Raw genomic sequence first — 12,141 nt, 5'->3', positions numbered from 1 at the left:
CATTCTTGAACCTCTCTCATGTTTCTAACTTTCTACTTTTCATTGTTGATTTGTTATCATTCATGTCATTAATTTGTTTTACTTTTCTTTTTTAAAAATGAACATTTGAAATAATCAAGCAAGTTACAAAGGTTTCGAATCTTAAAGACTTCAAATGATTTACTAATTTTCTTCATCAGATATCAATAGTTCTGATTTTACTTAATATAGTTGTTACCTTTAAAAACAATTTTTCAAAATGAAAATGATTTAAATCTCATTTGAGATTAGTTATGTACTAAAATACATTAAATAAACTAGTTACTTTATCTATAAAACAATGTTAAAATTACTTGATACGTAAATAATTTTGCAACTTAAAAGTATAAGGGTAAAATAAGAATTGATAAATATTAGTAATGTGCTACAGTGTGAGATGTGTTGGTTTCTGCCGGACTAAATTATGCAGATACTTTTCATTACAGAATTCGGTAATGTTGCTGATTTTACTATGGGGGCTGTAATGTTAGGAGTGGATGGAAGACATATACAGACATACATATTGGTGCTTATTCTATTGGAACTAATTAACTAAACGCAAGCATGTTTCCATATTTAAAATTTGCTTGAAGGAGAAGGAGAAAGGAAGAGTAAGAAGCTTGGTCGTGTTGTTGTTTTTGTAACCAGGAAGCAGAAAATTTGAACCATTTGTTCTTCTCCTGCAGGTTCTCTTATCAGATTTGGATGGAATGTTACGCTTGGATAGGGAGACAGCAACCACTCCCTGACTCCTGCATTCCACACATCTGGAACATGCTCTTGGTTTCAAAGGCAACAAGGTAAGATTGGCGTGGTGGGTGACTTGGGCTGCAATGATTTGGATACACATGAACCAGATTATTTTTAAAGATGAGAGAGGAAATCTGCAGCAAATCATTGACACGATTAAGTTCAAAGCTTGGCTGTGGCTGAAAGGCAAAAAGGAAGGCTTCTCTGCATCTTACTATTATTGGTTGATTGATCCTCTGTGGTGTATTAGCTAGCTGAACTATTACAGTTGGGTTAGTTTATTTGGGTGGGTTTCAGCAATTCACAATGGAATTACTGCCTATGAGCTTAACAGATGTCATGCAAAATGCACATGTGAGCTGGCGTTGTCAAGCGGAGTGCAGTAGTAACGGATCGAGGAATGCTCTTGGCGCAAGTTGCTGATAGCACAGGGTTCAATTATTTTGTGATCATATTATGGGTTGTGGGTACTTCACTTGATATTGTGCATGTACACAGGGTACTTAGCTTATTTGTATCTGTCACTGGACATGATGATCTTACGTAGTTGTTTCTTTTTGTGGCACTACTTGTGCTCCAAACTACAGTTAAAGTAATATACAGTTCTTCTTTGACTTTTCAAAAAAAAAAACAAAAAACAAAAAACACCGGAGCCACAATAGATGTAGTCAAATGATACCCATATTGCAACCATGATCCTGCCCACCACCATATCGTGAACAATTCATCAACACCCTTTTCTCAAAACAAAGTTTTCTGTCACTTTTGTTCATTAAGAACAAGGAAAAGCAGCCTCACCTCGAGATACAAGAACAAACTTTGCCCCTGCATCTAACTCCGGCGGACTAGAATATTCACAATAATATACTTGTTGCTACCATTAAAAACAAATTTTCAAAATTAAAATGGTTTAAATCTCATTTGAGATTAATTATGTATTAATATAAATTATATAAACTAGTTATTTTATCTATTAGGAAATGTTAAAATTACTTGAATACGAAATTTTGATAAATAATTTTGCAACTTAAAATTATAAGAGAAAAGTAAGAATTGATGATTTACAACGTACTAGAAATTATATATATTCAATGTCATCATTTGTCATTACTTGATACTAAAGAAAGAAAATATGTACCAATTCAACAACTTTTGGTATATGACAAAGAGCACCTTCAACAGCATTTGGTTCTTCAAAGCAATTTAAGCAAATAAACCAATTTTTTGTTCATACAGAGAATTTGAGAGTATTGACATAGCACTGTGTCCAGTGAGAATTTCTATTCATCCCATTTCCTTGAAGATGGATGACTACCATCATCAGAATGCCTTCCTTCAGCCCTCTTATCATTGGGAGACCTTCCTCAACCCTACCTCTCATTCCACCTTGCCCGAATCCATGTTGAAATGAAGTACCCTACGAACGCATATATCTGAAATCAAACGAAGTAACGTTGTGAGAATATGTAAATGGAGTATAACAAGACTAATCAACCTCTTCCACGAATATCCTGTCTTTGAACAGAACAGCTTATTATGGAATATCTAACTTGGTAAAAAACCAGCTTTGGAAAGCTCATACATACATATACAAAAATACATATATACAATGACACTTGAAGAAATATACATCAGAACTAATGTAATCAAACCCGTGATTTTACTTCCTTTTTCTTCTTTCTTAAACACTCAACCAACTTTATATCTCCGTAACCAACCTTCTTAATAGTATACCGTCACTTAATCACAAAGTTTCATAAAAATATTCACCGGATCATATTTGTCACCGGACAAGTATGAGGTTTTGTGCTAATAATGGCATTATGATTGCGGCTTGTAAAAATTCATATATAAGAGTTGCAAGCTCCAAGAGAGATCCTAAACCCTGATATCATACATATGAATGGAATTTTCGCTTCAAGAAAGGGAAATCAAAACTTTAACCAAGTGATGATGCCCTTCAACATTCAAATTAAATAAATAAAAGAGGGGAATAACTGGCAGAGTAATAGAGGATTGGATGTATTGGCGGGAAAAGAGTGATCAGGTTCAGCGTGGAGAGGTGCCACCACAACGTTGGTTATGGGAAACCGAACGACGCTGGGCTTCGGATTCCGACGCCGAAAAGGACAAATTATTCCATGAAAAGTAATAAAAGTGGTTCGGAGGTTTGGGTGGGAGAAAAGGGAGTTGAAAGTTGAGTTTAGGGAACAAAGAGAAGAGGTTCGGTGTGGGTTGTTTGGGTAATTTTTCAGTCACCGCGCTTTCAATTTCAGTGTTTTTGGTCATTGTCGTTCTTTTTTCTCAAGCGTCAAGGAGATAGCAATAGCTATGGAAATCAAAAGCTGCATGAAATTGAACTAGTGACACTAACACACATATATAAGGTGGAGGGCGTTCCTTATTTTATGTTTGATAGCATCTTCCCATATGCAACTCTCTTCTATAAGCTAATATGTTATTGGTGGAATTTTTTGAATTGTCTTCTGCTATTGCTATACCACTGATTGTGTAGGCTCTTGAATGGGGATTGCCAATTACTGTAATTATTGTAACTTTTTGCACTTGTGCAGCTTATATCAATACAAATTTTACTTATCAAAAAAAAAAAAAAACTAAAACACACATATACTACCGAATGATAGTATAGTATACCACGTTTCATCTGCATTCTGGAATTGTATTTTTAATAAATTCAAATTCTATTATTTAAATCTATTTTATTTATTGTTAGTTTGAGTAATAATTTTATTAAAAATACTTTTTCATTGAATATTTTTCACCTAAAAATCGTAAATTTATTATGGCCATTTTGATTTTAAGTAAAACTTTAGTATGATAAGGTAGGATAACGTTTTTGATTGAGGTGGCACCTTGTGGTTGAAATACCCCCCCCCCCCCCCCCCTCTCCCTTTCAATCAATGCTTAAATAGAGGAAGAATATCTAAATAGAATTTTCTTAGATGTGACAAATCAAATTTGAGCAGTTTACTTGTAAGGAATTTGATGTTCATACAAGAGGAAAATGAATGTGTAAAAATTAGAGGTTGTACTTGAGGCATATATGGCCTATTTAAGTTATTTCTATATTACTCATAGTAGTATTTCATGATAAGGCGTGGCAAATGTCTCTAGGACTAAGAGTGACTTGTGAAATTCATTGTGTCTGCTTTTTTAACAAACTTTATTCTCTCGGGTGAATTGGGATTCGTGTAGCGGCAGAAAATTCTCAATCTTGAGTCTTTGTGGACCAGCTATTGAGTTTAATTGTAATGGGCCAACTCATTAGCTTGGTTCATGATCATAGACCTCTACAAAGGAGTCTAGTACAACCTCCTTCACTACTATTGCATTCAATGTCCTTTATTAATTCTTTTTCTTTTCAACTACTACTCTAATTAACTATTTTCATTTAACTTCTCTGGTACCTTTTCTCCACTTTATCCCACGTCTAAAGGTTATTTCCTTGACTATGATTTTTTTACATTGGTTTTCAATCAACATAATGTCTTAAACAATTCAACTATTAATTACATCTTTGGCACCCACACAACGTTGTGGGTCTACAACCAGCAATCAAATGATGTTACACATTAAAGACTAATACTGCACAGTTCTGTCTTGATAAACTACTAAACCCCAGTAGCTATAGACGTGCATTGCCCACAACCATCAAGCTGTCAATAAAACATACTACTAGCTAGTAATTTCTAAGTTCTAACAAGATAATGGGTCAGAAAATCCACACCGTTGAAAAAATTGCTTGATTCGAGATGACTAATAGAATTGCAATGAAACTTAGACTGATGTTTGTATGTATTGCTATAATTTTTACATATCTGCAAACAAATTATATGTTTTGGCATCAATAACTATTTGTCTAATAGATGCTATTCCTCCAATCACAACTAAAATTGAGGATGCTGCTGCAATCACATTGTTCACCCAAAACATTATGGTGTTTTTTGAGGGCTTGAAAGTCATATTATAAAAAACCATAGGCAAAATGAAATCAAGAGGAATGCATCCAAATGCCCCAAACAAAGCCATTATATCTGGAAAGAATGGCAACATAGCTGCTAAAACCGTGGCTGCTGCCACTGATAGTGACCGAAGTACCACCCTTGGCACAACATTGCGCATGGAGAATTGTCCCATTTTTGGGTCTCCAAAAGTTGTTTCAAACATTTCATTTGTTGGTTGCAGATAAACCTGTAACATGACCAATCTATGGTTATTCATCATGAACATGGAATGTTGTGAATTGCAAAAAGTGACAAATGTATATTATACCAAGAAGCTGTTCTTACCGCAGTCAGTGCCATCACTTGTAGAAGGATGAATATGTTAGTCATCAAGAAAAACCATTTGGGAAGCAAAGGCTTCGTCTCACCAATGAAGTTAGCAAGAATTGATGCACCGGATTCATTACCAAATGCCCAATAACCTGAGATTGCAACACTAAAATAGGTGGTGGCTATAACAGAATAACAGACACATAGCCCTTTCAACATTTTGCCCTTCACAGGAGGCGCCAATGTTGCCTGCAAATTGCAGAAGAATTCTACTTAGTGACTTGACATGATGTCTAATAGGTGCTTAGTTAGTTAATTTTAATTAATAATGTTATAAATTCAAATTTTATTCCAGAACTACCCATATAATTAAATAGTTCAGGCAGTGGTTAAGGAGTAAAAAATTGGAATTCTTCATTAAAAAGTGTCATTAATGCACTTCTACAATGATTTCCAATGAATTTCTAACAAATTTCGATAAAAAAAAAAACCATAGGCAAAATGAAATCATAGGCATTTGTTAGGACCAAAGAAATGCAGCCATTTGTTTCTTATGTAAAAAACTGGAGGGAGAATTTGTTTCTGTGAAAAATGAATAGCAAGATGCTAAACTAACCTGTATTTCTGGAATGATTCCGCTAGCATATGTGGTAGCAATGATTGAGATACCATTGAACACACCAAAGAGTTGATCAGCATCAGAACCTCTTACAGAATAATGCCTTGGTGGCGCATTTTTGGAGTGACCTGTGGTAGATACAAGCAAGACATCAAGTTGATTACAAGTTTCTGCTCAGGTTGCCAATGCCATTGTGTTTTCCTTTCCTTACCAATGTATATAGAACCGATCGTGACACATGTGGCATACAACACACTAAGAATTAGAGAAATCATATTAACATGCCTCAGGGAGTGAAAGGATGGAAGTTGAGCCAAAATCAGTGTTATGACCCCGCATATAATAATAAATTGATAAAGCTTCATTGATCCCTCTGGGTTGTAGAGCTGGTAAATGAACTGCAAAGAAGATGGAAATGTAGATTCTCAATAAAACACAGTAACATGGGAATGGGAAATTTCAGAAACTGTAATGGCCAAATGACACTAATAATTAAATTACCTTGAGGCTCTTTCCTCCCACTAGAGGACCACCAATCACTGTGCCAAAGCATATAGCAAATTGAAGAGGGCCTACAAAGTATTTTGCCCATCCAGGTCCTGCCACAACATTTTCATTTCAATTATACCATTTAAGACACACAAGCCATCCAAGTAAAGGAATGCAACAATGAAAATAAGGAAACTACTAGTCTCGGGAAAAGAAAAATCAGACAAGTAGTCCAAATTCCTACTAAAGTAGTGGATAACACTAGCAGATAAAAAGTTTCTGTAGATGACTAGTAGCTATTGTCTATACTCCAGTATAGTTTCTCTCTAATTTTTCTAATATATGATAAAGAGTCTGAAGCTATTACACCAAGCTGTGCACAGCCTTTTTCAAAAATAGAAGTGATTTTCTTCTGACAAAGAAATTAGAAAACCAATTTCGGAAAAGCAGCAGTTCCAGCTTTTGGTTCCACGGCCCAGTTTTGATTTTTCACATTTACTATGAAGCTAATTGATATAACTTCCACGCGGCTGACATGATTTTATACTTCTCATCAGGTTTCCAAACACCCTGAACATATTTTGAATTGAAGATGAAAGCAAATTTGGACCACGAAAATACATAACATGATGATTTTATGTCCCCCCAAAAAAACAAGATAATTTTGTGAAAAGTGAGATGCTTTTAATTCAAAGCAGGAAGCAAAAGAATCTGAAAAATCACCTAAAATATCTCTAGCCATGTCCCTGAATCGTAGCTGGCGACGGCCAAGCTGTGCATGATATTCCAAGACCACAGATAAAAGGTTGTATGAATAGAATGTGATAACTGCTGCAAGGGTCAACCAAAGCACTCCTCCAACCCAACCCAACAAAGTGAAGGAGAAAGGAAGAGTAAGAAGCACCGGAGCCACAATAGATGTTGTCAAATGGTACCCACAGTGCAACCATGATCCTGCGTATAGTGAACAATTCATCAACACAAACACCCTTTTTCTCATCTTGATGGAAAAGTAAAAAAAAACAAAGGCTGTTTTTGCTTTTGCTTCTGTTCATCACAACCATGATGGAATAAAAAGGAAAAGCAGCCTCACCTCGAGATACAAGAACAAACTTTGCCCCTGCATCTAGCTCTGGGGAAGTAGAAGTAGAGTGGTTCATCGCAAACCCCTTTTCACTGTCACTTGAATACACTTCAGAGGAGCTGCGTGTAACAGTTCCCATCTTCTCTCTCTCTGATACGAATCAATCCTTGTTCTTTGTATCTCCTATGTTGTTGTTGTTTTTTATAATTTCATATATGTACCTTGAGCTAACAATAATACTATATGATCTCGTACACAGATAGATAAATAAATAAGAGAGGCAAGTTGACAAGAATGTTGAAAAAGACCGAAATTAGTTTAGGGGGTACAGCAGAAACATGGTTGAGGTCAAAGAAGATTAACTACAGTGCGTTGGAAAAAAAAAATATGATGATTTTGAATGGTATATGAGACAGTGACACACATGTGTAACAACTTGCTTGATGATTAGTTTAATAAGAATGCTTAGAGTTTTATGGCATGGTGAGGTGGGCTAGGGTGACAATGAATAAAGCATCAAGGTGGCTCATCCAGCATCAATATTGAAGTCAAATTTAATCAGCTGCATTGTATTATAGTATATTATATATTATGGTTGCCACATTCTATGTATTTTTGTGAGAAAATGTTGACCAGATACAGCCTGTCACCATACAAAGATTTCCATTTCACACATGCGGGAAACCTGGCTACAATACAACTGAGTTCTTCTGATTAGTTTCACAGTTGTTAAAGTGAGAAAGCAATCATGTTCGTGGTTAAACACTTAAACTTGAAAGCAACCATTTTGAGTGATTATATTATTTTTTTTAATAATTAATTAATTATTGCTTTTAATATTTTTTTTACTTAGGACTCGTTTTATTTAATTTTAGAATAATAATTTTTTTATTCTTTTAGAGGTACTATTGTTTCCAACTTCTAAAAAAAAAACTCTAAATTTTTTTTTTATTTTCTAAAGAAAATGTATTATTAACTTATATACAGTTTTTAAATTTTGTTCTTAAGATAACACAAACAAACAAGTCTTAACGGTATAATACTATTTTATGCAAATAGTCAGTTGCCTCTAGTCAAAACAAACCATTCTAATAGAAGATTTATACATGAAGAAAATCTTTCTAGTTTGATTTTAAAATATTTAACAAAATTTGGATTTTTGTTTTAAATAACCCGCATCACGTACCTATTCACTTTTCACAGCTAAGTGAACCATTTTATGATTTCGAAACTAAGGGAAGAGAGTAATTGAGTTAGAAAATTATGTAGAATTCAACACATAAATTTGTAAATAGAATAATACTATCTTAGATACTAGTTAGATTGCATTAAAAAAGATGCTCCTGGTTAGTTTCTTATTCTTTATCTCGGGGTGATATTAATCTTTGTAACTGTTAGGACAACAATTTCACTTTTGGGCGTTGATGTGTAAATTGTGAAAATAATTGCTTTCACTAATGGGTATATGTGTAAATCTAATTAGATGCTTAATCTTCCTTAGTCTTTCTTTTTCTTTCTCTTAATTACGTGTTACCTTTTTGAGTTGGAAAAAAAATTAATAACTAAACAAATGGAATAATTTTAAAGTTTGAATACAATTTTCCTTAACTAATTCAAATATAATTGTCTTTAGGTAACGATTAAAAAAAGTCTTTTATCAACATAAACTTGATTCCTTTTATCATTAAATGATAAATAAAGAAATTAAAAAAATATTTAAATTTATTGACCTTTTAGAATTAATTGATAGATTCCGATTATCATATCATTCTGTAACCGTTGTTGCATAATTGTTTTTGCGTCTTGTTCTGATTATGTTTATTTTTTAAAATGTTACTTCCATAAGTTCTCACGGTAAATAGATAATGTATTTGTCCTATAAGAAATAATGTCAACATCAATATCATATGAGAAAAGACTAAAAACAATTTTTTTTTTTAAAATACAATGACTAAATGACTAAATTGGATGATACGAAGAATATTAAAAATAAAAGATTTAATGAAATATAAGAATTAAAAATATTTTTTTTCAAAAATTACTTTTAATTTTTTAATCAATATCTTTAAGATATTAGTTAATATTTTTCAATTTATTTTTACATCAAAAATCTAAAACCCAAAATATCTTCTCGTGTTTTTTTTAAATTAAACTAAAAAATATTTGAAATTGAGTTAAAATTTAATTCAACTCAATTTTAATTGAATGTGTTATATTTTTAAATTTACATTTAAAAATTAGAAACTCACATCTTTCCAGAAGACAATGAAAAAAAAATCATAGATTTATTCTTCGAGTTAAGAAACATTAATAAATTAACAATTAAAAAAAATCAAGAGTCAAACCTGAAACTACATATTTACATATTAGATATTTCAATAAATTGTTTTATAAGAATGATGATTATTTTCCTTCATTTTTATGACAACTACCTTTATACATTGATTGTCCGCTTTTATTTTATTGTCTTGGTGAGAGAGAAAAAAATGTTGGCAACGTATGAATTGAGTAACCTACTAGCCAACAATACTTTTTAAAAAGCCAAATATTAACGAGTTAAAAAATTAACTAAAATATTATTAACTAACGCATAGTAATTAACAAGATTCCTTTCTGATTAGCTCATTTAAATAAATAAAAATTGACCATTAACTCTTGGCTAAAGGCACATAATATAATTTTAATATGGTGTGTATGAATACCCAAAAAAGAAAAAAGAAGATGTATATTTGGAGTATTAGTATATATTATAAATTTATACAAATTTCTAAGTTATATTCGATAAAATTAACTATAAGCCTTTAAGCTAGTTTAATATATGATAAGTGTTTAATAAAATTAATCGTTAAAATAGTTGAAAAATGTAAAATAATATAAATAACATATTTAAAAAGAATAATAAAAAAATTGAATAAATATTTTAAGAATAAAAATTAAATAATATGTAAAAAACTAAAAGTTAAAAATTAATAAAATAAAAAATATGATTTCTAGTAGTGTTTAAAAAAAATGTTATAATTTATTTAAAATATTTGTTTAACTAACCATCAAATAAATTTTTCAATAGTAAAAGGTTAGAAACTAACTTAAGTGGTTGTCGTTATCATTTGTCTTTCAATTAGTAATCTGAATTATGTATTTTTAAATAGATATATATATATATATATATATATATATATATATATATTACTATTTACCTTTAAAAAATATCATTTAAAAAACATTAGTGTAATTTTTTATATTTCTATAGTACACTTTTGTTCTTTTTTAGATTTTAAAGAAGATATAACGTAAGTATTTATATATGATCATTAGAGAAATGGAAAAAAAATGATTAACAAGGATGATTGTGAGATTCTGTGCAGGTATACCAACATTAAATGACAATTATTCAACAATACACCGTGTTTGATTGGAATAGTTTATAGTAGTAAATGACGTGAATTAGTTTAAGTTTTTCTTTTATCATCTTAACATTGATGCAAAATGATTATATTTTTTTCCACAAAATTTGAAAATAATATCTTGCTTAAAAAATCTTAATCCAATTCTACTCATACTAATTAACAACATTTTAATTTAATTTAATTTATAAATTAATTCACTTGATAAAATTAATAAGTAATTCACTGGGGTTGACCCGTACAAGGTCTACATCAACCTTTGCAAGTGGACAATATACATGTGGACTACATACATGTGCGCTATTCTTTATATAAATATCTACATCATAATAAAACTATTTATTGATAAGAAATGCACAAAAGACACTCATTTTATATATATATATATATATATTATTTGTGATTAAATAAAATTATTTGTGACTTAATGAATAAGAAGTGTGACATATTAGATTAGAACTGAGACCCATATTTAATTATTCCTATATCAATTTTACTTGATGATAAAATATTGCATTGGTAACGTTGCTTATTAATAAATTAAAGCAATTTTAATTCTTTTACTCTAATTATAGTAGTAGTATATATTGGGATAAGGGATGAAGTTTTTTTTGAAAAAAAGTTTTAAGTCCAAAGCATATTATCTCCCCACCATTAATACAAGTACGCCACCGGCCATAGTGACGATGTTAATGAACTTTGAAGTCTATTATTATGAGTTGAATTTTCCTTCTGTGACGGCTATTAGTCTCCTGAACATTTTTTTTTTGTAGATATTTACCTAAAAAGCACATCATATTTCAAATCGTTTCGAATTAAACCTTTGAAAATAACACTAATAATCAATGATCCCATACTCATGCATGCATGCCTAGTTTTCTCCCATGAACAATATTTAAGGAGAAAAAGAAAATCAATGAATGAGTTTGAAAAGTCGGACCACTATTTATTGGACACTACTTTGACTTTATAAAGACAAATAAGAGTAATTAATCTTCCATGTCACCAAAATTATCTTTAAGGATTTTGTTGATGAATATTGCAGTATGAAAGTTAGGCCAAAAATATAATTACTTTTAGACATTTTGCATAAAATTTAAAAACAATATACACTTTGACTTTCAAAATATATACACTGCTGAGATATTTCTGGGGGAAGAAAAACTCCTCTTCCAAAAACACAAGAGAACTCATATTTAATATTTCCTTCTGTGGTATATACTAAAAAAATACTAATACATCAAGATTTTTTGAAATAAATTTGATTAATAATATCAGAAATTTAAATTTTAGTTAAGAAATTACTATAGCATTAAATGATTTAAGTGAAAATTATATTTAATAACAGTATTCATAATTTAAGAATAATTATTTCCATCATTGAGTATATATGGTTTAAATTTTAACAGGTCAATGAATACATAAGTTGCATAGAAAAATGAGTGAATATTTTATTAATAGATATACGATAAATTAAAAACA

The 12,141-nt window shown here is 30.9% G+C and overlaps 1 protein-coding gene across 1 annotated transcript; it reads right to left on the bottom strand.

Annotated features, from left to right (window-relative positions):
• Positions 1-4,501: 4,501 nt before the first annotated feature.
• On the bottom strand, positions 4,502-7,539 carry LOC114402247 (GABA transporter 1-like). The gene is made up of 7 exons (XM_028364751.1): positions 7,265-7,539; positions 6,895-7,125; positions 6,184-6,281; positions 5,894-6,080; positions 5,680-5,810; positions 5,079-5,312; positions 4,502-4,980 (listed from the first exon to the last, which is right to left on the bottom strand). The coding sequence occupies exons 1-7, from the start codon at positions 7,392-7,394 to the stop codon at positions 4,600-4,602; spliced, it is 1,392 nt and encodes a 463-aa protein (XP_028220552.1). The 5' UTR covers positions 7,395-7,539; the 3' UTR covers positions 4,502-4,599.
• Between the last annotated feature and the right edge of the window lie 4,602 nt (positions 7,540-12,141).

Source organism: Glycine soja, chromosome 20, assembly GCF_004193775.1.
Source record: "Glycine soja cultivar W05 chromosome 20, ASM419377v2, whole genome shotgun sequence".
Taxonomy (NCBI): domain Eukaryota; kingdom Viridiplantae; phylum Streptophyta; class Magnoliopsida; order Fabales; family Fabaceae; genus Glycine; species Glycine soja.
This window is presented reverse-complemented; position numbering and strand designations above follow the sequence as displayed.